Source organism: Melospiza melodia, chromosome 2 (genome assembly GCF_035770615.1).
Source record: "Melospiza melodia melodia isolate bMelMel2 chromosome 2, bMelMel2.pri, whole genome shotgun sequence".
In the NCBI taxonomy this organism is placed as follows: domain Eukaryota; kingdom Metazoa; phylum Chordata; class Aves; order Passeriformes; family Passerellidae; genus Melospiza; species Melospiza melodia.
In genome coordinates this window covers 122,219,940-122,245,554 of record NC_086195.1, presented here as the reverse complement: position 1 = coordinate 122,245,554, position 25,615 = coordinate 122,219,940, and the positions used below count along the sequence as shown (strand labels likewise).

The 25,615-nt window shown below is 42.3% G+C and overlaps 1 protein-coding gene across 9 annotated transcripts in view; it reads right to left on the bottom strand.

Moving 5' to 3' along the window:
- Positions 1-359: 359 nt before the first annotated feature.
- The window catches only part of MAP4K4 (mitogen-activated protein kinase kinase kinase kinase 4), a 165,384-nt gene continuing 140,128 nt past the window's right edge, over positions 360-25,615 (bottom strand). For 4 of the 9 annotated variants that reach the window (XM_063149805.1, XM_063149807.1, XM_063149808.1 and 1 more), the window contains 12 exons: positions 25,158-25,333; positions 24,645-24,765; positions 23,291-23,482; positions 20,795-20,912; positions 20,355-20,525; positions 16,050-16,193; positions 10,795-10,929; positions 8,350-8,450; positions 7,476-7,625; positions 6,425-6,584; positions 4,291-4,430; positions 360-3,589 (listed from right to left, as the gene is read on the bottom strand). In XM_063149805.1, the coding sequence (XP_063005875.1) occupies positions 3,506-3,589; positions 4,291-4,430; positions 6,425-6,584; positions 7,476-7,625; positions 8,350-8,450; positions 10,795-10,929; positions 16,050-16,193; positions 20,355-20,525; positions 20,795-20,912; positions 23,291-23,482; positions 24,645-24,765; positions 25,158-25,333 (1,692 nt within the window). In that variant the 3' untranslated portion in view covers positions 360-3,505. The remainder of the gene's footprint in view (positions 3,590-4,290; positions 4,431-6,424; positions 6,585-7,475; positions 7,626-8,349; positions 8,451-10,794; positions 10,930-16,049; positions 16,194-20,354; positions 20,526-20,794; positions 20,913-23,290; positions 23,483-24,644; positions 24,766-25,157; positions 25,334-25,615) is intronic. The other 5 variants (XM_063149809.1, XM_063149813.1, XM_063149812.1 and 2 more) reach the window with 3 other exon arrangements.

The window sequence follows — 25,615 nt, the reverse complement described above, 5'->3', positions numbered from 1 at the left end:
GGGCACGTTCACAATGCACCCAAGCTCTCCTTGTGCAACTTCTTTCTGGGCCCACACTCACATTTCTAAGATTTTCACTCTCCTTTCTCTGTAAAAGCAAAAATTGCAATTCTCAAAAGAGCAACTGCACCAGGAGATTGAGCTTTAAGAAAAAAAAAAAAAAAACAAAACAAAAAAACCCAAAAAAACAGAATAACAACAAAAAAAAAAAGGCCCTCAAAACCCCACATTTATTGTCAAAGTCTCTAAAATTATGAGATTTGACAATAAGTCTTTTGTTCTTATGATAACATGCAACTAGGCAACATGCAGCTTGATTTCTGCAGCCAGTAGATATTCAAAGTACTTTTCACATACAATAGGTGTCAATTTGACTTTATTTAAGGAAAAACGGGGAAAAAACAGTAATTTCCATAATACACAGAAGACAAGTTAGATAGCACTGCAAAAAAAAGGCTGAGTGTTTTACTTGTCACCAGTCTGCTTTGCAGCTCTACGATTAGTAATTTTAATGCAGTTTGTCATTTTGTATTATTGTTTAGCATCTTTATAATCAGCAGAGTTTGGGGTTATAAATCACAAAAAGTGTACTACTACTACTATGAAAAACTAAAAAACCCACAAAAATCACTTTCAAATAAACCATAAATATGTGATGCACATTAGTGTAACAAAACCATTTTTGTAAACATTTTCTCCAACATAACATGTGCATAAGATAAAAAATAAAAACACTGCAGTCATACAAGTTAGGGTTACTTTGACTTAAAGATACAGAAAATTATTACTTATTAAAGCTTAAAACTAAACCTAGGAGCTTTTCTTTTCTTCTTTGCTTACAAAAGCACTGTTTGAAGAGTTCGATGTTGGTGTACGAAGTGGTTTTGTAATACTGTTTTTACCTTGCCATGTTGGCACTTCTGTGGAGGCAGAAGCCGCCAGATGGGCAGACCCTCTGAAGGAAGGAGATTTCCACCCTCCCCCGGAGCCTCAAAACTTCAACAGCACATATCCATGACCTGGGCATCCCTATAGCACTGGAGCATCTTCCTCTAGGTGAACAGCATCAGCTTTCAAGGACTAGATTAATTTTGACCACATAGCACTGGAAGGTTTAAATCACGCAGACTGACATTCGATCAAATCAGCTTCGGCAAACTACACTACAGGGCAGCTCTGTGATCACACCCATGTCTACCATCACGTTGTGTCTCCGAGTCCCCTTTAGTTCATTATAGTACAAAAGGTCGATCGTTCTTCTGGCTGACCACACCGGGCCTGAAAAGAACACATCCTTCACCTTCAACACTATCCAAAAGTCATAAAATTAAAAAAAATAGTTCTAGGTATTCCTCCGCCAGCAAATGTAAGGCTTTCTTGAGTTTTGATTCTTTTTGGGGGTGGGGGAGTGGGGGTTGCTGTGTGCACACGCATGCGCTGGAGGTTACGCATTTACCGCCCGCCTTTCAGCCGTCTGCGATGCTCGAAGGAGAGTCCTCAGCAGCAGCGCTGATCAGGATTTACAGCAGTCAGATTGGACACCAAAAGAAGGGTCTGTTGAGTCTGAGCTTTGCACACTTGGTGCTCCTGGCTCTTAATTGATTGTGTGACCAGTCGCTCGAGCCATCAGCTTGACTGAACTGAAGAACATGTGTTTAAAAAGCCCTACCTGTCATGCCATGAAGGAAAGTTAACCACAGCAGAAGACAAAGCCCATGAAACACTGAGAGCCTGTTCACTGAATGAACAGCTTAAGGCAGCTGTCAGCAAAGTACCCCACCAAAGGAATTAGGGAAAAAAAAAAAAGAAAACAAAAAGGAAAATGGCTGAATCGTGACACTGTGCATTATTACAACACCAACAGATTATTATACACTCAAGATTTCTCAAGTAATGAACATGTAGCCACTAAACAAATTATTACTCTCAAGACATTTATTAAAAATGTCAGAACTTATTCATAAAATAAAACTGACTTAAAAAAAAGAAAAAAAAAAAAAAAAAAAAAAGGAGAAAAGCCAGAGCTGGGATCTTACATCTAAACACAGGTATACGCTGTTTTTATGAATAAGCAGTATTAACTACATTCTTAAAAGAGTTTTAGTGCATTGCATTCTTAAAAAAGAAAAACATCACCGCCCCAAAATGTTTCCTACAACATTTAACAATTTATAGAACTAGCCTAGTTACTTTTACCTGCCTGTTACTAAGCCCATGTGTTAGAAGAGTCAAACCTCTGGTTTAGGCTAAATTCATACTTCTATTAAGGATGAAATTGGTTTAAAAAATGCTTGCTTTGCCAAATTTTGTAAGCAGATTACATTAATCAGTGTCTCACTGCCATACCGCTACGACTATTGCCCCAAGGGACTACTCGCTCCTCCGGCTGAAACTTGCTATGCAATAACAGTCAGAAACCTTTCAATCTGGTAGTTTTGGTATTAAGATTAAATTAGACATTAATGGTTTTCTTCTAAAAACGTATAAACTAAACCACCTCTTTTATTTTATGCATTAAAAACAATGAGGTAGGCACAAAAAAATAAACATACGTAGTTTGGATTTTATTTCTCTTTTTTTTCTTTTTTTTTCTTTTTTTTTTTTTAGTTCTGCGAGTGCAGACTGTGGTAAAACTGTTGTTGCACTTCTAGGTTTAAACAAAAATTAAACCTTTAACTGAGGCAGTGCTAATACTGTGACATAACCAAGTTCTGGCCTAACACAGAATCATTATAGAAAATGAAATTTTTTTTCCTTTTTTTTTTTTTTTTTTTAATCACCTGCACATGTTTCAGGCAACACCTGGTACACAGAAAATGACTAAAGTTATTGGCCAGGCCAAAATAAAACTGCAGAAACAAAAAACCCCTAAGAATTCCACCCCAAGCCCCTTCCCACCCTCCCTGTCCCCAAAAAGAAGTTATCCTAGTCACTGTGTCTTTCACATTTTATAAATATTAACTTCTTAAAACCTGCACCTTCCTCTTTGTCCACATATTGTCACATTACAAAAAAGAAATGTCAATTAAATACATTGTTAACATCACTAGACTAGATCTGCCCTCTGTTTCAGCCAGTCTGACTCTCTACACCACTTCTCACCTTCTCTTGCCTGCCTCCTGTCCACTCAACAAACAGCATGGTCATGGTAAGCCTGGTTTGTTTTTCTTCCTTTTCTCAACCCCTCCTCTGTTTTAACACTAACAAACAGAGTCCTTCAAATCCTAGGAACACTGGAGCTGAAGGGAAAAGAAGACCTGTAGCTTTCTAGCGTGATCCCAAATCTCCAAGACATTGTAGCACCTGATGGCAATATCTTTACAGCACCAGCTGCCTCGCAGCCTCAGTTGAAAAACATAAAGAAACCTAACACCAGTGATGCCTGCACACACATTTACACAGAGTGCTGCACTCGTGCAGGTCTGTACTCCAGTTGAAAATAATTCCAAGTTATGAAGATCTCAGACTCTGGATGTCAGCAATTCCTCTCCAAATCCCACTGCTTCTACCAGCTCAGAAGTGAAGTCCTGCCAAGGGTCATGAAATAGACTTGACTGCTTCCACCTGACCGCACGGAGGCAAAGAAAACCTGCAAAGAGAAGATATTGGCAAATTCAACAGGCAGGACAGCAGTGGTTCCAATATGCCTTCACTCTCCCAGTATTTGCAGTGCTAGTCTGGGCTGGTGGGGATGGAGCTGATGCTCCTCATAGCGGCCTGTGGGGTGCAGGGCTCTGCACCTATGTTAAACAGTGTTGTTAACACATCCCTACTGTGGCTACTGCTGAACAACACTGGCACAGTTATCAAGGCTTTCTCTCCAGCATCCTCACACCTAAAAGGCCAGTGGGCTGGGATGGGCAAAAGACTGGAAGGGGACAATGCTGGGACAACTAAGCCAAACTGACCCAATGGATGTCCCATAACATACAGCATCGTGTACACCAATAAAAGCTCAGGGAAAGGAGGGACACCGTGGCAATGACATCTGCCTTCTCAAGCAAGCATTGTGTGTGGAAAACATCTGGACATCCACCTGCCCAAGGGAGACCATGTATTAACTCTTTATTTTCTCTGGCTTGCATGTAAAAGCTGTCTTATTAAACTGTCCATATCTCAATCCATGAGTCTTTTTGCCTTCTGACTATTTCCTTTCTCTTCCATGGGTAAGTGGAGAGAGCCTGAGGCTGGCTGAGTGTGTGGCTGCTGCTCAGGGTCACCCCACCCTGAGCACCCAACTGAAGTACACGTTTATCATCTTGGCAAAAACCTTGGTGGGAGGGAATGTACCTTGTCGTTGCGTTCACATAGGAATTTGAGTCTCTGTGCCCTTTTGTGCATGAACACACCATCCAAGTGTCCAGTTTCCACCGACCGTATTTCGATTGCTTTTTCTCCCCAGCCCATGATCTGGTTAGATCGGATGTATGCTTTGGAAAGAAAACAGCACATCAGGACAGGCAGAGGGCAACAGGCAAAATGGGAAAAGCACAGAGTATCCTGACACACTCTAGCTAAACATTACCTGCATGTGCCTTATTGTAGCTACACACATGTTCAGAGGGCTATTTCTGTCCTCAAAACATTCAAGATCCCCAAAAAACACCCTTTTTAATTTAAATTTCTTTTGCGTGTTTTCTATGTTATATACTTCTTCCTTGAGCATTCATAAGAAAGGAAACTTTATAACCTTTAATTAAATGGAAGGAACATTGAGTTTTTACACAGGCTTTTTCTTCCAAGTCTGAGACAAAGAGACATATTAATTAGGTGTTGACTAGGAGAAAGCAGAAGCCAAGGTTTAAATAGGCTAAGCCCATCCACTACAGTGTGTCCCAAGCACCAGCTCTATGTCTTATGTGTTGTTTTCCCTCCTTGATTGAGTTTGTCAGCAAAATCAAAGAATGACAGGGAAAGGTAAAACTAGAAAAAATTACCTAGTCTCTCTTAATAGAGTAATAATTGAGAAACTGATCTTGAGAAAGCCAACTGCAAATCATTCTGTGTATCTCACAAGAGGTTCACATTAAGCTCTCAAAGTAGAAATATTATTATTTGACATACTGCATCCCTTTGTGCACAAATAAAACAACAAATCAAACATTTTTTTCCTTTGAGTGTCACAGGTAACACAGATTAGTAGTGGAGGGGAAAAAAATCTATTTTTGATAGCAGTAAGCAAATTAAATAAAAAGTAAAATCACCAGCATTATAAAAAGGTATATTCACAAAGCAATCTGACGGACAGTCTTAGGAATTCTGTCAAAAATAACATAAGGGAACTTAACGAAGACTAAGCTGTTGCCTCTGGTTTGCATGCATACTTAACAGAAGAATGAAAAGGACTTCCTAGCCAGCAAAATTAAAAAGCATTTAATATCACAGTACTTTCCTTTTATATAACATATTCATATTAGTTTTCAGTGAAATTAAATCAAATTATCTACTCCAGTATAATGTACACCAACAGCGCATATACCATCCCAATGGAAAATTATTCCTTTTTAAATGCTCCACTAGTGCTAACTGGGCCCAATAGTTACTAAAAATTGCCAGATGAGATGTTCAGATGGTGTTGGTGGCCTCAGTGCCATTTACTACTTCACAAGCATTCAAGTCTCCAAAGGCTCTGGAATTTGCCAGCTGATATATTCTGCTTGCTCTTAGATCTAGTCAAGAGTTAATCAGCACAGGAGGGAACATGCTGTGCATCTAACTTCTTTCAATTTCCTCCTGCATTGTTGCTCAAACAGCTATCAGCCATCATCTCCCAATATGTGCAGCCATCCCACAGCCCATAAAATGCAATGTGCTTGCCCAACAAAAGGAGGGTGTGCCTACAGCCCTTGCTTTGCTCTGCACTGAATTACAGCAGCACAAGCAGGAGGGATTCTGGTGCATACCTGGGTACTACACTCACTGTTCTCACTCTCAACCTTATTTTGAGCTGGAGAGATGAGGGAGGATGGTGCTAGGAGAGACAAGCAATCTGAGGGTGAATCAAAGACATCAAATGAGGTACACCTTTTGTTATCTACACAGATTTACCCATAGTGTTTTACTCATCTGCCACTTTATATGCCTTTATACTGAAAGGTTTCCACAACTTGGCAGCTGTCTAGCAAAAATTCTGCAGCAGGCCATGGTGAATTTCTACAGAAGTACAGAGGACCTACAGAGGTCATAGTGAATTTCTCAATCATGAACTCCTCAACTTGATTGTTTGGGTTTTATTCACAAAAACTTCAGCACAAAGCTAAAGAATCAGGCCATATGATTACTCCTCACTTTGCACAGCTGTTTTCCAGAAATAATACAGCATGCCTTCAGATGCAGAAGCAGCACACTGGATGTTCCCTCCTTCTGCCCACGTGCACACAGACTCACACTCCCTAAGAGCACATGGCTCACCAGGGGCACTTACCAACTGAAGTTGGCATTTCTCCCCACTGCAGAACCACATCCTTGGTTATCCTTCCATATGTGTTGACATAAACTCCTTCATCCTCGTAGCAGACCAGCAGCTCCATCCCATCCGTGTTTGGGAGGATGATGATTGCGTGAGGTTGGATACTGCTCTGGATCTACGGAGACAGAAGGGGAAGCGCTTAATGCTGCAGAGCCTGTGCTAGAAGAAAGGGATGGGGGATTTTGGTTTTGGCTGGCACATCAGGGATTCACAGAATCATAGGATGGCTTGGGATGGAAGGGACCCTAAAGAGCATCGAGTCCCAAATTCACTCACTTCACAAGTGCTGTATCTGCTGCCCTCAAGCTAGACACCACAGTGACCAAGACCTGTAAACCCTTGGAGCAGAAATCCTCTTATCTTAAGGCAGACATCTAAACTGAGGAAAAATTAATTTCTCTGTAGGGGTCCCCATTTCTTTCCATATGCAGAAAGGGAGCTGGGGCAAGCAGAGCAGATGCAGATCTCAATCTCTGGACTGCATTAAATAGTGCTTGGGTGGCCCATCTGACGCCTCTGTGTCAATAAACATGAAAACTTGGTAACTAAGGTCACCTGGTCTTTGCCAATCCTTTCTTGGGTTGGCAAGAAACCAACCCTTGGGCTGCTGCGTCATTTGGGCTGATGGACATTTCCTAAAAACCCTCTAACCATTTCCTAAAAACCCTCTAACTTTATGGATTCCAACAGACATCTGCAGGGTACTCGGGCATTTAGCTGCCATCCCTGACACAGTCACACTGGTCCTCACCAGATCTGAGTGCAGCTCCAAACCACAGAGACACACTGACTATGAGGTGAGGACTGACTGTGACACAAACTCCACAGCACACGTGGCCGTATCTGCTGAGACCCCTTATATACCCAATATACCACTGCAAACATCTGGCAGTGATCCCCAGGGACAGCCTGACACATTGGCCATGTGGGGAAAGGAAGGGCTGGGAGGTGGGGGGTGACCCAGCAGAAAGAAAGAGAAAAAGCCAGACACAACAGCAGCTCTTACATGTGTTGGTAGATAAATATCGTAGACCGATCCTGAATCCACATCCACAGCATGGAAGCCAGCGCAGGAGCCATAGATCACTTTTAGTCTCTGACCCTCTTCTACAGTGAGATCCACCAGCAATGGCTTATGTACCAGTTCTCCAAATGACTGTGAGACAACCATCAGTGAGATTACTTTACTGCTTAGAACAACAACGGGTGTATAAAAACATGCTCACATGCACACATTGTGGATTTATTCCTCCACATCCCTCTGGTCCCTGCACACCAGACCCATCAGGCTGACACATCTCTCATGGACAGACTACTCTGCAAACTGCTGCATTTCAATCACCTACGCTATTTTCTATAGGGTTTACTTGGTCCATTTGCTTTTTTATTAAGAATTGTTCTCCCCAAAGTTCAGGGCAATTGGGCACTCCTGTAGTACTTTGATCTGCACAACCCACAGTAACTGTCTGTAAACCAGCCTGCAATTATACCAAGCCAGCTGATTTCATTCTAGCAATATTCAAAACCAGTCCCATAGCATTGCTGAATATCACTTCATTGTTTGCTCTGCTCTGACAAAGCAGCTTAGATTCAGTTCACTTCTGTCTGTTCCATGTTTTATTAATAGAGAGAGCAAACAAAAACTTGTGATGTTGTGTCATTATTAGTTTATGCTCAGTTACAATTTAGACCTTTAAATGTATTGACTCCTAGAATTAAAAAAAACCCTCCTAAATTAAAATGTAACACCAAGTTTGTGGAGATTTATCAAAGAACTTGGAATATGACCATGACAGAATGTCAGAACATTTTTGTAAAAGGGATAACTAACTGCAGGTGGTTATGAGAAAATCCGATATATGGCTGAAATATACTGTTACCTTAAAGGCCATAAATTTATGGTATGGCTTTGGTGCCCATGCATAGACTTCCACAGAACTCTTCAATGCAATTACCAAGAACTTGATTCTTTCATATTTTACTGAAATTAAAGAAAACAAAAAAGAATTAAGCATAATGCCAAAGTCTTTCCAGTTACATCAAGAAAGCAGACAAGTTATGTAAGCATGAAGAAACACTGTAATTTTGAGAGTTTAGTAGCATTGCATTTAAGATTGTACCTCTGAGTAGTTAAGCTCTTTGATACATTTATGCTACAGAAGTCATTACTCTTGCTAGCAAGTGACCATGTTACCATCTTTAGAATTAACTAGTCACTACTTATTTCCAGTTATGTTTTTCCATATTGGACAGTGCTTAGTCATCAAGACAAGAAAAGCTGTTTTCAGGAACATTCCAATAAAAGATGGCAGTGAGTGTGGAAGAGTCCATTACTGGCAGTTCCAGTAACAACAGTGCTAGTTTGAGCTGATGGAAAAATTACCCAGAGGAAAGGAGGAAGAAATGAAAATTACAACATAACTCAATTTCAAGAGCAAAAGACAAGCTTAATAGTGGAGCACTTTCCTTTGTCCCTAAATTCTGAGATAACTAATTTGAGAAAAAGAAAACAAAAATTACATGATTTATCAGAAATAAAGTGTCATTATATTAGTGATCCATGCTACTACTTGCTCTTTGAACTCTGCAGGAAAGCAAGACTGAGCTCTAAGTGTTAAGGGACTTGACACTTCTTCAACAGACAAAAAAAGTCTCTCAACCTCCACAGCTGTACTGACTAAAAACAGAGCTTTTGTTCGGTCTTGTCTAGCTTACAAGACTTCCTGGAATTTTTTCACGGGGAAGAAGGGGGTGTTGAACAAAACCACCTCATCTGTGAAAGGGGACATTTGATAATTCTTATTACTTGCTCTGGGTGCTATCTGGGAATTCACCCAAATCTTAAGTGTCAAAAGAGCAATTTCTCATTTAGAGGAGCCAAAAGTTGCCTGAAGCAACTGAGATCCATAAATACCACTTCAGCCCGCCATCGGAGACCCCTGTTGCATCAAAGAGACAAGGAAGTGATCAGTGCCAGCTGCCTCGGTGACAGCGTCCAGACCGCAAGCCCAGCTCCTGGCAGAGCTCTCCTCCTTGGGAACTGAAGCGCAGCTGTCAGAGCCTCGCACTACCTGAAAACATCCACTGTATTTCCGTGGCTCAGAGGCAAGTTCAGTGCCAGGCTGCAGCCCAGGCTGACAAACCCCTCTTCATCAGGAAGAGAATGCTCTTTGTTTCAGACGCTTCCCTGCTGGAAAGCCTCCTTTCAATAGCTGATGTATTGTTAACAGGCCACTTCATTATGCTGCTGACACCCTGGGGTACGATACCAGAGGAGTGCATTATTAATTGTTTTCGGGGTCAGGCTCCTGGCTCGGCAGTCACTTACTGCCATTGTTATTGATTACGCCCCATTAGCAGGTTTTTCCAAGAGCACACGCATGACAGGGGGAGACTGAGAACAGTTTGATTGCTGCTGCTCCACACTGACTGACACAGCTGGAAAGGAACTGAGCTGGCTCCGGGGAGAAAATCAAATCAGAGGCAACAGCCAGTGCCCATTAGGATGCACCGTGAAACTGAAGCAGCAGAAGGAGCTCTTGGTTCATATTCCCACCTGCAGGGCAGCAGGCTCACTGAATATACTCCACTGGTTGTGAATGCCACATGTCCTTGCACCAGCTTTGGGGGAAGTTTCTATGCCCAAATCCATTTAAATTACTTAAAACCACTCAAAGGGCACCTACCTGGTGAAAATACATTTGATTCTGTAACTGTACTGCACAGATCTGAGATGGCATTAGGGAATTTCATGAGCTAAGAGGAATCAGTTAATCACCCAGGAGTTACAGGCATGCTGCTGTGCCCAGGTTCTTCCCCAAAGCTCATCTGCTACCTGGGCTTTCTTCCTCCTCACACTTTTTTTTTCCTTTCTCCCAGTCTCTAAAATCTACATTAAAGAGAGACTTTTTCAATCTATTCCAGCATGTAAATTCATCATGGTAAAAAATATGGGAAACTTGATAGTAAAGGAAACAGTTGCTGGAATCCCTCTATTACCTAAAGAAGGGGTAAAATGTTACCAGCCCTCACTGCCCAGATCAGCACCCTTCTGGAAGCTGCATCCATTACAGGAAGGAGATAGATGGGATTTACATACTCTCCAGTTCCCAACCCATCATCCCACCACAAAATCCCCTCTCATCTTTGATTTAACCCTGTAACTTGTCATTTTGGTGCTTTGCCAGCAAGTTCACCCTGAGAAACAGATAAGACAGCTAGAAATAGAACCAACCAAACCATAAACCCAATAGCTACATGTACTGCAGCTCCCTTTCTCAGCCATCCTTTATCCCAACTATTTGATTACTGCATTTGCTACTCACCAACTTTATAGTGCACACAGCCTTCCAAGTCGCCCACTGTCGTCCAGCCCTGTTTCTTTTCTACCTCAGGATCATTGTGCAGGATTTTATTTCTTAACCACGACAAATAGTAAACTCGCAACTTGTTCTTCTTACCTGAACACAAAATGAAAAAAAAAAAAAAAAAAGGTTTATCTCTACAGGAAGATACTTGCAAAAAGCCCTACCCAGGCAAACAGAAAGCTCGGCAAAACAAACCAACAATGAAGGAGAAAATGCTGCAACCACAGAAATCTCCCTCAGTTTTTCATCCACAACAGCTTCACTCCAGACTCCACCCAGACATCATGCCCTTTCCTGTTAATCAATAATAGATACACATGGTAATACCATACAGACATAAATGACAAACTCAAGGGAACAACTCTTCAGCTATCCGGTTCTTAGGACCAAGACAACTTCCACTACAACAGGGAACTCCCACAACAAAAGCACCAAAGAGTCATGCACTGAGATTTTACATATATATATATATATATATATATATATATATATATATATCACCATCAGAATGGCTCTTTTAGACACAAAACTGCAGGAGAGCAGCAGGATGGAATGTGAGACCTGAAACTTCATCTGCTTGCTCAAAGCTGATGCCTGCTTTGTCAGCAGCCCTTCCCTTGAGCTGCAAGGGTGTAATACTTACCAGGCTGCACACAGAAACTGAGAGAGGTGTTTCTTCTCCACAGGTGAAAGAAGCTACCTGCCCAGGCTGCCCTATCTTCAACTGACACAGCAGCTGCCATGTCATCAAAATACAGCTCAGACTTTTAACTCTCAATACAAGAAGGCCTCTTAGAATGCAAAGCAAGGTTCATGATAAAGTTTACCACTGATTCTTTAACAATTAATGGCCTACAAAGTATTTATTGAGCTAGTGAGAAAATGGCCCTAAATGCATATACTCAAAGCTTGCATCCTCTTTTCTCCAGCTGCTTTGCTGCTTGGAACCATTACAGTTTTACAGATTAAGCTGTTGAGGAAGGGAGATCACCCCTGCTTTGACCAGTAGCCATTTAACAAGGCTCCATGAGGTCTCTTGGAAAGGAAGGGCTACAGGAGATGCCCTCAGGGACCCTACTTGTCAGCAGAGTAGCTCCATGCTCTGCTGCACCAGCCACAATGAGGAGCCATGTGTCTTTCCCGTGTTTCAGCCACTGGAGGTGAGAGGGGGACAGGTGACCCGTACTGCAGTCACTGCTGGGCTGGCCAAGCAATACCCTACTGGTCTGTGCTGCCAAAAGCCACTGCCTATCAAGATGCCACACCTGGCAGCCTGCCAGCCAGATCCAGCTATAGAATTCAGCTAAATGTCTTGAATTTGTCATTTACATTTTGACAGGACACTGACAGATTAGTTCACAGGTGGCTGCTCAGGGGATACTGGCTGCAGCAGGACAAGAGGCTGAGCCCTGAGCCCATCCTGCTGTGCACAGCCAGCTCCACACTGCGGGGCTGCAGCTGGAACAAACCCCCTGCCCTGATAGTAAGGGATCCCCTAACAGAGCCAGGCTTGTCAGGAAAAGCATCTGCAGGGGCTGGGGCAACAATGTGGGGAAGCACAGCTTGCAAACAGGATTCTCCATGGACTCCAGCACCATAAGCCATTGCATTAAAAAGACACATGCTCTAAAGGATATTTTTATGATTACTTGGATGGGAAAGGACAGGAGGAAAAGAGGAGGCAATTTCAAAGTAAAAAATCTGTTCACTAAGATCTGCTACTCAATTTTAAAAGCCCTTCTGTTCTGATGCCATGCAATGAAATGTAAAGTAACTGCACTATCTTTTGGTTATCTCCATTACAAATGGGATTATAGATTTGGCAGTAAATTAGTACCCTGATTTATCTCCAGACTTAATATTTGGAAAGCTATGTTTCATAAAGGGGTCAAGCCCTACCACTCTGGTAGCTTTCTCAAGATCTGGAGGACTAGTGCAGGAAACAGTATTTCCAGAAGTGCCACATTTAACCAAGAAAAGGTCCTTCCATGAAAACAATGCATATGATAGCCACGAGGGCTTTTTCAAAAAACACTGAAAAATAGGAAACATAGTTCAGATCAGAAGCCACTGCAGTTCTGGGCAAGAAAGAGTTCAGAAGGCTCAGTGTCTCTACAATGTACCAAATGCTTTCAAAACCATGCTGAGTCCCTACCCACAAGGAGACAAATTCTGCCTCAGATATTTCCATGGTTGTAGGTTCCCCAGTAGCTTAGTCAAACTTTAAGACTCAGAACAAACAGTGCACATGGGAATTTCCCAGCATGTGGCTACTTTTTTCCTTTTGATTCACATGATATGCACCAGGGTACTTCTCTCCAACCAGAAACATTTTTCAAAACAACTGAGAAATATCTCAAGTGTGTTCCCATTGTGTTCTGGTGTCTAGACCACAAGGAAAAGTCACAAGACAGGAAATTCCTCTGCCTTTCTGCAGCCTGACACGAAAAGAGCAGAACCGGTTAGTTATATAAACATGGCTCTACATTTATTTCAACAAGTTATGCTGTTCTTAATGTTCACTTTTGGAGTTCATCTTCTCCTTGTAAAGCTCTACCAGTCAGTTTAAACAGCCCTCAGAATTCTGGTATTTTTTATTTTTTGCAGGGATCTAATCTTTATGATCATGAAATAAGAAAGAAAACTCTGCTCCAGCCATCAAATGAACTAATCAGACAGCGAATTCTGTGAGAACACCCAGCTTGGACCCTCCCACAGGCATAGTTTCAAATGCAAAGCCCTTTTTCCTATATTAAGTTTTTTGTTTTTATTGTCACTGTGGTTTTTAATTATTAAGCAGGCAGATTCCAACCAGTTCTTCCACTCTGTCATCTCTTCCCACCTTCCTGGTGCCACCATCAGCCAGCTGGGCTGGCAAAACCCCAGGGAGCCACAACTGGAGCGTGTTCTGCATGCACATTGCTGCTCTCTCCTTCAGCATTTTTATGACTCTGTACTGTATCTATCACCTGAGCAGATGAAACTGCTTTTTGCCTCTCAACAACATGAACTGAAGCACCAATCAACTAATCTTGCTTTATCTGCAAGGCTCTCTTGTACCATTTCTAGCAGGCTCAGTATCTTAGTATCAAAAGCTTTGTTGTCAGAAAGTTCTGTATTTCAAACATAAATTGGGTCAAGAACAGATTTCATGTTTTCAGACTCTATTGTCTATTCAAAGCAAGTTTAGGTGACAATCCTCTCAAAATCCTAACACACTGCAACCTCTTTGCACAATGCTGTGACACCTTTCAAACCCTACCACCATCAGCACATCACTTCCCAAAAAACTCAGGGGGGAACAAATGGCTGAGTGCACCACAGTGAGCTGAACAATGCTTCCAGCAAGGCTGTAGCAGTGCTGGGACAAAGCTCAGACACAGTTCCATCACTAATCTGCAAAACACACCATTTGCAGAAACATACCCTCAACTCCAGCATTCCAGTTTTGCCTGGAGAGGTGAAGCAACACATCACAAATAAAAAGATACTTAGGGAAGTCCAGCATGAGGGTAAAGACCTGAGATGTGCAGCAGAGAAGACAAAAGGAGGATATAAGGGGAAGTTTGGGCGTAACTGTTCACTGAATATGCTCCCCCAGCCCTGCCTTTCACTGGGCTAGGATAGCTCTTCTGCCTCATACTCCAGGTAACCTCCCATAAAATACAGGAGATGGCACAGACACAAAGGCACAGAACAACCAAGGATCAGCTGATTTCTTAAGGGTTAATGTAGCGTGTCTCCACAGAGGAAGCAATAGTTTTGAAGGAAACAAAGAAAACGGATGTGTCAGGGTACTTCAATTGTGACTGATGCAAAAATAAATAAACTTAAAACAATTATACACAAGACTGAATCACAGACACTTGTGATTTGTGTAGGATATGTTTCAAACCAACAGATTTTACACAAGTTGGATTATACAGTATTTTTGTTGACAAGGTCTGCTATAAAATAAACTCTATCAAATAGTGCCTTTCAAACAGCTTATATTTTAACATACTGCATTAGACATCAAAAGGACACACAGCAGGTTGTGTATTTTTAAATGCTGCTTGATTCATCTTTTTCTTTTTATAGATTTCACAGCATAGCTGTATCTGAGCATGTAGCAAGTGACAAGCCAATAGAATTCAGTTGTTCCAGACAGAAACAAATCCCGTGTTGATGACAGCAGCACGGGCATGGCTCTTTCGATCTGTGGTAACACAGCATCACCAATGCTCTAAATTCCACTAAATCGTCTAATGTGTGTCCTTTTGAACAAGTGTTGGGAGAGCTAGAGAGATCCTCCAGCACACTTAGAGGTTCCAGAGCCTCAAAAAAATTTAGGTGGATTTGAACAACAGCAGTGAATCCTGTGAGAAACGTCACGTAACATCCTCTCCCTGTCACACACACACAAAGCATAGCCAAGGGTGATTTCCCAAACCAAACCAAACAAAAGGTAACTGGCTGAACAGCACCTGTGAAGAAAGACCAACAATGCACCACATCAGATTGTTCAACAGCAGGTTAAACTTATGCCATAACTTTCTGGAGCCAAAGAGTCTGGAACCTCAAGCTTCATAAAACACATTTTTCATCAGCACACACAAAACAAACACAAGCATCACCACCACCCTTCATCTCCCATTGCTTTGCCATTCCCAAGTTGCACCCAGTGAGAGATCAGGCACCAATCTGCCTTCTCACTCTGGTTATTTCCACACCATTTACACACTGTACTACTCACTCTCACACTTTTACTGCACATCACTCTTACTTCCCTATTTTGCAAGAGCTTTCCCCATTCTACAGATTTTAACACACAAGAAAAACAGTCTTAAACCCAAGGAGCCCATAGTGTTTTAGTTAGAAAGAGGCCAGGTAGAAAGTAATCATGACAGAGGGAAAGAATGCTATTTTCCCAAACTTCACAAACATTAACTTCCAGCTCTCAAATACTGAACAAGGAAACAGAGTCAGACATTTCCCACAAACTCAGGCAGCATTTTTAAAGGTCACCCCACAGAAGGAAGGATAGGGAGCAAGCAGGCATGGGTGTTGTGTGGAAAACTTGCAGAAATAAACTGTAGACTCAGAGATGAAATGATGGGAAACCCACTGACTTCAGTCAGGACTTTCCCCTCAAAGCACAGGCTGCCAAGAAAATCTTTCTGTCACACTATGCCACATGGAGGTAAAATATGACATTCAACAGTCAACCTTACCAGAAATTGTCACCAAGACATTCAGCCCTTCAAGTACATCCATTTGCTGGAATCGTCTTCGATTGATGAGTGGATAAACCTTCCCCTGCCCACTTCTGTCTAGCAGCATCAGACCACTTTCAGTGCCCACCAACAAGTTCACTCCTAGAAAAAACAAAACCAGAGATCCAAGTTAGTAAGCACTTTTTCTCACATATCCTGAGGAACTGTCTTGTTTCAAGCAGGTCTAACCACCACTGATGGGGTCTCCATTGCCTGCAGCCTGAAAGATCTCCTGCTGTAGAGGCTCTCTACACTGCCTGCCCACAGTGACTACTGACACCAAACAGTGTTCAAGAGAGTAAGAGACTGGTAGACCACAGAGAGCTTTCTAGAGCACCAGTTTCCAAAAAAAAAGGCATGCTAATGTTGGAAGGAGGGATGAGGCACAAAGTGGCATGCAAGCCTGTGCATTCCAAAGATGTGTCAGCTGTTGTTAGGAGGGTGGTAGCAGGATGCTCTTGACAAGGACATGGCAACAAAAACAGTTCCCACTGGGAGAAACAGGTTGTGTTGCAGCCCTTCCACAAAAGGGTAAGCACTGGGTTTGTTCCCAGCTTCACAACAATCTTTTCCATCCGAATGTTAAAACTAGAGGAACTACAGTAATCTTGTGTTCCCAAAGGCTTCTCCTAAAGATCAAGGAAATACAGATGAGAAGAGTCAATAGGCCAGTTTCTTTATACAAAGTTCCAAAGATCCACTGAAACACTCCAAGAGTCCATAAAACCTTACTATTTAGAATTAATTACATTTTTTATATAATAGATATATATGGGACTAAGTTTTAAATATCTATTAATATATTATCACTCTTAAATTTAATAACTATTTCTTTGCAATAGTGTTTAAGTCCAGAAGTTCACAAATTTTGCAGAGATAGTTCAAGTACAGTACAGAAAATGGAAATCACATCAATGTATGACTCACTTGATTAGACTTCCATGTGGCAATCCCAATATAAAACTTGCCATGCTTTAGCACAATAAAATAATGAAGTAAGAAAAGCAAAACTCACAGAAGATGATCATAGTTACACTGCTGAATGGTCTTAATCCCTAGTCAGACAATTAACTCCCACATACAACTACACTGGGGCCAATGGGCTCTTTTCTGATGGAGCAGGTGGGCCCAGGGCCCAGGTGTGTGTGTGTATCAGTGCACCTACAGCAGTGATGTGCCTTCTCAGAGTACTGAAAAAGGGAATTATTGCTCACCTAAACACCCCCTGGATACCAGGCATGGGAGAGGCTTGCAAAAAGGAGGGCACATTAACCCAGGGGGCACAAGGTGCCTCTGAAATGGGAGAGGGCGTTAGGGGGAAGCAGTAATGATGGGGAGGGGGCTGAGCTGCTGGTGCTGGCTCTTAGAAGCCTCTGGGGGGATGAGAAAAACAGATGTAGACCATAGTGAGTTCAGAAATCATCATGCATCTCTCCGTTATCCTCTCCCTACCCTTTTCAGTAAGAAAACTTCAGAGGTCCCAGCAGCCCCCAAGGCATCTTTGCTTAGATTTGCTGTTCTAATACTTCTCCTGGGAGCCCTGACACCTTCCAGGCTCTCCTTCAGCTGCTGACACTTCCTTCATCCCTGTGCTGCCCACCTCTCACCTCTGCATCTCCCAACTGGTTTGCACCCACTGGATCCCACCCCACAGCCCCCATGGGCAATGGCCACTTCACCCAAGAGCATTTCACACTGCCTGTCCCTCCTACTGGGACAATGCTCAGACTGGGAAGAGGCAGAAGGAAGCAGGGAGAGTGAGCCACACACAAGTCATGCTTAGCACAGGCTGAAGCAGCACCAAGCCAGCCAAGGAAGTGCCCAGCAGCTGCTCTCCTTCCTGCAGCTCCAGTACACACTGAACAAAGCTGAAGCTTCAAGATGCATTTCTGCACCTTTTCCAGGGTGGGCACAATTCAAAGCAAGCCACATGCAAACTGCTCCCTCAGGGTCCCTTCCCCTCCTTGTCCTCCATCAGGACTCCATTGCTCCTGCCTCCACCCTCCCCTCTCCTGCCTCTGCCTTTCTGGTGCAGCTGTTCCTGCTTTGGGCTCTCATGCACACCTGTGCCCAACCCCTTCCCTCAGCTATGTGCACTTTAGATGAAACTAATGAGGTGTTACACTGGTGGCAAGCAGGGCTTGTATTTTACAGTGCAGACACCCTCCTCACTCACAGACAGCAGAGCTCTTCTACTGCCACCCTACAATTAAGCAGCTCTGGTTTTTTCAAACAAATGGAAATGCTTCCTGAAAAAGTACAGGCTGTCTGTGGAGGCTGGGTGTAAGAATCTGTGTTACTGCATCCATGTAATTAACATTGGCTTTCACCACTCAGAGCCATAAGAAGCAGCATCAGAGACCTAATGCAATTGACAGCTTGCCAGATACTACTGGCATTACCACTGGTAAAGGCAAATCAAAGCAAGTCCCTCTCTTTTTGAATAGAAAGCATCACCATGAAATGGTTTAATTTTCTTAAGGGTGAAGGAAGTTAAACTTTATCAAGAAGTAAGCATGTGTACCAACGTGTATCACCATCAGTTTGGCCCTAAATGTTCAGTGAAGGGCTGTGTTACAGCTGTACAACACCTCTAGGATTTTACACCTATTCTTTAAACCACCCTAACAGACAGATATATAGATCAAAGAAATATAAAACCACTAACACAAATTGCTACTGGCAAAACAAGGCAGATCAGAGAAATTATGAGTCATCTTTACTGACACCATATGATTTCTCTCTGCCTTTGGCCTCTCACAGCCTCAAAGTTTACATTTGCACAAGTCTTAACTTTATCAGAGAATGTTACACAGAAATTCAAGCAGAAATAGTGTTGAGGCAAAAATTCTTAGCAGCAAATTCTGGAAATAAAGAAAACAGCAGATAGGAAGACAAGGTGTTGGGAGAGTTATTTCATTGACACAGCTATGCAGGAAAGAAGATTGGGACAAAAGTGCTGTTCTGAGAAACAGGAAATGCTGGACATAACCCCAAAAGAGAACTAAAGCCTTGGAAAGAGCTATAAAAAAAAGTAAAAAAGATAAGGGACTGTGTTACCTTTACAATAATCATATACCTTAGGGCAATGGCCAATTCTCTTCTTCCAAAGTTTTTTAAATGACCTGCATGTGCATTTATAATCTGCCAACTTTAGGGATACTAGATAACTATATATGTAACATACACAAGCATCAACTATTAACATTTAGATAATGAAAAAACTAATTCACAGATTCTGGTCAGGAAACAAACAACTCAGAAAAGCCTTCACTAGGGGTTGCAGCAGAGATTCTACACTGCAGCAGGCAACAGGCAGTGCTCAAAGCCTGATCCAGTGTGGGATCCTGACTGTCTGACACCAACACAAATTATCCCTAGTGACAAGAAAACCAGACAGACTTGGTCAGCTGACATCTCATACCCAGCTTCTCTCTGCGGTAATCACTCTTAACAAAGCTAAGCCTCAGAATGGGAATTGTTCTCTATCCTTTTCTTTTCTGTCTTACTTCCTACATAAACTGATGACTGAGGTAACAAGTCATCTTACACAACACACTTTAATCAAGCCCTGCAATGATACATTAGCAAGAGCCTCAAGAAGATGATAATTTTTCAAAATAATACCCTGTGTGCACCAGGTGTACAGTGCAAGGACTACTACAAGCTGCCAAAAGCTGCAAGAGATGCACCAGCAGGGTTTGGAAAGGGCTGAAAAGAACATCCTGATGAACTGTATGAAGCCTTTCCCAGACAACCTGTGGCAGGAAAAGAGGACACAGCCTCAAGCTACGATAGGGCAAGCTCAGGTTGGATACCAGGAAGAACTTTTTCACTGAAAGTAGGGTTAAGCATTGGAACAGGCTGCCCACAGAGGTGATAAGAGCTATCATCCCTGCAAGAGTTCAAGATATGACCAGATGGGGCACACAGTGCCATGGTCTAGCTGATCTGCTGGTGTTTAGTCAAAGGCTGGACTTGATGATCCCAGAGGTCTTTTCCAACCTCAATAATTCTGTGATTCTCAGTCTAAACTGTGCCATCAGAAGCATATATGTACCAGTAGGAAATCATAACAAAGCAGAAGCAACATATTATAAAAAACATAATAATAATCAGGTCTTGCAACAAAAAAGATGTAAACAAGCACTGAATAAATGCAGAGAAACAGCTGCAGTTTTGGAGATACATTATCAGAGGCTGAAAGCTCCTACTGGGACGTTACATTTCAGGAATGGCAAGGCAATAACAGGTTTGCATTACCCCATAAGGCCGCACACAGGATCTCAGAATTGAATCTCTTCTTGTATTTGCGAATCTCTGGGGTGTCGCTCTGTGGCCGAGTGTTTGTGGGGTTCACATTGACAACTGATCCTTTCCGTGTAGGGTCTTGCCTTATTGCCTCTGATCTCATTGCTTCACTAGAAAATCCTACTGAAAGAAAAAAAAATAACGTGCATGTAATACCCTTCAAGTGCTGGATTCTGGACATATAATTTTTATATCATACAAACCAAATCAGTAACTGAGAACAGTGAGAGAGTCCTAATTTTTGTAAGAAATGTAAATGGAAAAAGAAATTAAATTATGCAATCCGTTGCAAAACAAATAAAAAGCATGATGGTAACATTCTTAAGTACTTTAAAGAGCCACTGAAGTCACTGAACCCTTTTTTAATTGTTGTCTTCAGCTACTTTACTTACCCACAGAAGTCACAGTTGTCCCACTAGATGGAGAAATCTGTAGTAATCTGGGGTCTATAAAAGGTGTAAAGGAGGAGGAAGATTTGTGTTTCTGGAGTGTGTTACTAGCGGACTGAGTCTGCAATGTAAATTTCAACTTTATTAATATTAATGACAATAAAAAGCATGGATAACAAACACCAACATTTTAAAGCACTATGGAATTATGCTACAGAGCCTCCCCAAGCTTTTATACTTCCTTTACAGATACACAAAGCACTGCAGGCACCACACCTGAGCTAAATACATATGCACACTGCACATGTTACAGCAAAATGCAATTAGCTGAATTGTCATCCCTGAACCTCAGCTGCTAGCAAAGCTTTTTAGTACAGACCACTACAATCAGGCACAAAGCAAGGGAATGTCTCTCCTTTTGAAAATCTGCTTAAATGTGTGTATGCTGTTTCATCTGCAAGCTGCCCACTACCTACAATTTTTGAATTTATGAAGCATCTCTGAATTGAGGTAGTTAATTAAATTATGAAGTTTGATCTCTTGGCTTGTGCAACAAAATCAGAACCATCTGGGATCAAGCATTCACTTCTATGATGGACTATGTTTCAATGTTCACTACTGTTCATTCTCCCTATTTTGTTTAACCTGAGCCTCTTGCCAGAAAGCTGCAGCAGATTCTTCCACCTTTATTTGACAAAGCAACATATTAAACCTGTATCGAACAAAGGGGCTCATTAGTGTGGAAGGTGTAGCAAACAGTGACATGACACTATGAATATGTAGTGGATAAAATCACTGGTGCTTGTTGAGTTATGAGGTCTAAACATGAAAAAACATAAAGAAAGAAAGAAGACAAGTGAAACAATGAACTGTTAAAAGTGGAAATGGAACAACTTAAAAACCCTTGCCAGTTTAGTATTATAGTGACAACATATCATACTGAAGCAGAATGGGACAAGTGGAAAAAAAAAAAGTGTGTATATATAAAGAGTGTGCATGTGGTAAGTTATACCGAGCAGTACTGGGTTTTTGCTCAGTTTTATGCAAATATTGTTACAAGACACTTCTTTAGCATCAACTCATCTTCAACCTCTAATCTTCCTAAGCCTCTACAGAAAGAAATAGCAATGGGTCTTTGGAACTGATCCCTGCCCTGAACAGTCCAACACCAAAAGGCTCCTTCATCACCAGGCACTGCCACAGCCCCCACTTCCCAAGCTGAGTTAACTGAGCCCTGCTTACGTATTGCTTAGACCAAAGTAATGAGCAAGCGCATCTCTGGATCAATCAAGTCATCTCTATAACCTACAAGAGTGTGCTTTAGAAAGACCAAAGAAGAATGAAGCACAGCTGGAGATGATGTATAAAGCTAAATGAATTTCCAGGAGGAAACTCTCCCTCCCACCCACCTGCTATGTGGTTAAGAAGCATTTTTGATTACGTGGTAAGCATGTGCATTGCCATAAACCTCCCCAGCTCACTGCAACCTCTCCTGATCACGACACTTGCACACCTCCATGGCAGGACTCTACCCTGAGAAGCAGCAGGTTCTTTTCACCAAGTTTTGCTCGCCCTGTACCACCCCCTGCTTCAGAGGCTCTCCTGTAAGCCAGGCTGGCCACGCAGCCAGGAGTGGAGCCACCAGACAAGGCTCCCTGCTCACTGCTGGGGCTGGTAAGGGGCAAACGGCACTTTGTTCATTTGTACATGTGTTAACTCCTCTGCTGCAAGGGGTTAGCACATCTGAAGGACCAGGATTTCCCACCTGCACTCAGTAAAGGAAGGCACCCTCCTGGGATCAGCCCAGGACAGCAAGAGGGAGCTTCCCCCATGGTAAAGCCTTCTCCACGTGGACATAATCAGTGCTGGTGGGTAACAGTCATCTTTACACAGCTGTTTCTCAGAGTACACACATACTTGGAAAAAACCCCAAATACTTTCCCCCATTCATTATTCCAAAATAACAATACCTCGGGCTTTTACAACCCTCCCAGGCAACACCTGATTTGTTCACCCAGCCCACATGGCAAGCTTTAGTGAGCAAAATCTCTCCACAGCCACTTCCTCTCCCATTGGGTGAGTTTCAACAAGCAGCTCCTCGTATGTGTGGAGTAACTAGTCCAGCCTTTACTGACAAAGCCAAAATTAACTGCTAATTCTGAAGAGGCACATTGCTTGCAATTAGGCTGCTCCCGGAATAAAACAGAATTAAAGAGTATTGGCTTGAAAATGCAGTAGTCAAGTTTAGTTTAAAATGAACGCCATGCAATTAATGACTCACTAAAAGGAAGCAAAAATAGTAAACTGGCAAGTTTGGCGTGGGACTGCTCTAGAGTTAAGGGCTTCTTACACAGAACTGAAATGTGTTATTTGGGAGGTGGGAACAAAGGTGACAGAAAAAAAAAGCAGGGGAGATTGGCTGGAGTTCCTTTGCAAACTAGCTACTAGGCAATGCTGCTATAACCCTATGAAAGCAGCCAGCTGTGGTGTAAGACATACCTCATTAGTAGTTAGCTTGTCCTGGGGTGTCTGTGGGGACATGGTGGGTGTCGGCTGGCTGGAGGATGGGGAGGAGGAGGTGGAGGAAGTGGAGGAGGAATGGCTTTGCTGTAAGAGATCTGGCAAGAGGTGAATGCGACCGGCAAAGCCATTGCTCTCATGATGGCTGGCACGCTTTTTGTCAACTGTACTCTGTAGAAAAAACAGGCACACTTGTCTTGCTCAAGTGCTGCTTAAAAGTCTATATCCCTAACAACCTCTCTCCTTCTCTCCCTCACTTCCTACCTTTTCACTTATTCTTTTAGTTTTTTATTTTTTAAAAAAGCTTCTAATCTGCGCTTTGATGCCTGCATGGAAAGGGAAAGTGGGCAGAGCTACTAGAATTCATGAAATTCCCACCAGCAGGCAAATGCCTGGTTCATGTGGTTGACTTGCACAGCCAGTTCCACAAATTAAGAGAACAGCAACTGTGCTGCCAAGTCCAACACCGCAACAGGGACAAGCACATTTTTTGGGGGTGGGGTGATGATTTTTTTCCCTATTGTTTTGTTTAAAACTAACTTAGACGCTATGCAGATAGCAGTTTGGACTTTCTGGAGAATCCCTTCAGCTAACTATTTAAAACAATAACCATGAAATTTTAATTTTCAAATAAGAGGACTCAGTTAAGAAATTGGCATTCAGTTGTGAAACTCAGAAATGCGATTACTGAGGAAACTCCTATAAGCTAGCACGCTCATTAACACACAAGCTCATTTAAAAACAGGGAACCATTATGTTTCAGAGGCACAAGAATACAATATTTTCAGAATCAAAGGCAACAACACAGCACTCTACTCTGTCCACATTCTCTGCCTCACCACCTATTTTGCTTCTCCCCACACCAACTGTTGTGTGAATTTGCATGTACATGTGTGTGTATGTCATCTGGGTGGTCTGTATGCCCTAAACTACAGGTTCAAAACAATTTTAAAAAACCTTGAGTGCTCCCACCCCAGCTCCCTCCCAGCCTCACTCCTGAGACACAGATTTGGTTCTGTGCTAAAACTAAGTTTTTCCTCCAGGTATTTGCTCCACGTATCTGCAGCTTTTCTACCCTTCTCTCCCACAGACTTTGAGATATCTGCATGGTGCTGCCATGAGTGTCACTGGAAAGCATGCAGAACAGAAGCAAGGGTGAAGGGCTACTCTCCTCTTTGCATGCATCAAACATCTTGCTGCTCTGAAATTCTCTACAGCTGCATCTTGATAATACGAACAACAAATATAATGTAGAAACAGCATGGGTGAATGAGCGAGTGGGTTAATGAGCACAGAAAGGGTGCAGCACTGCGCAGGGAAGGAAAAGCAATACCTGTCGAACAATTAAGGTGCCCTCCTTAGAAGGAGTCAAGGCAGGTTCACTCTCCACATCATCATGGACAATCATGGTTTTTACTGACTCTGTTTCACCATTGCTCAAGTTCAACGTTGACCTATTTGTTAGACAAGAAATAACTGGAGTGAGACAACAGCACTGGTGCCCTGGCTGTCACTGGCCTGCATCAAAGCATACTCAGAACTAATTTGTATTATAGCCAGAGTGGAATATTTACATGAGCTGCCTAGAAAAGCCTCTCTAAGAAAAAAAAAAGGCAAGATATTGTTGAACAGTTTCTTGTTTTGGAACAAATGATGGGAGAAGAGGGAAAGGACATTGAGAAGACTATCCTTAGTGTTTGAATATATGAACATATGAGGCTGCTATGTCTTGCTCATGGATTGCAGCAATCTGAAAGAACTAACATACAAGCCAAAATGCTAACGTCCATTTCCTTCAATCCCCCATAAGGCAAAACAGATGCAAAACACTGATAGAGGGACTAACACTGCTCGGACATCATCAGGTCCAGAAGTAGATTCATCTGCTCCTTCTTGTTCCATATCATCATCTTCCTCATCTGTTGTCCCTGACTCCTCACTCGAGGACGAGTAATCCGTTACTTTATGTGGAGGTCGCACATCCTCCACTGCTCGCAGCTCCTTCGCCAGTGCAGTTAAATCCTGTTGGGAGAGGGAAGAAAAAAATGTTAAAACTGATGTTGCAAGTAAGAGAGAAGAAAAGTTTGCAAGACAAACCCACAGGATTAGTGTCCAAATTTGTTCACTTCTGTGTTTCCACTGCCCCAGCAGTACTGTTTCCTTTGACTTACTCATTCCTAACAGTTACCAAAACTCACTTTCTCATAAATTCATACACCAGAAGAGCCAACCTAAGGGGGTCTTGCCATATCATAAAAAAATATGCAAACTCTTGAAACCCAACCATCCTGATTTATGACTAAC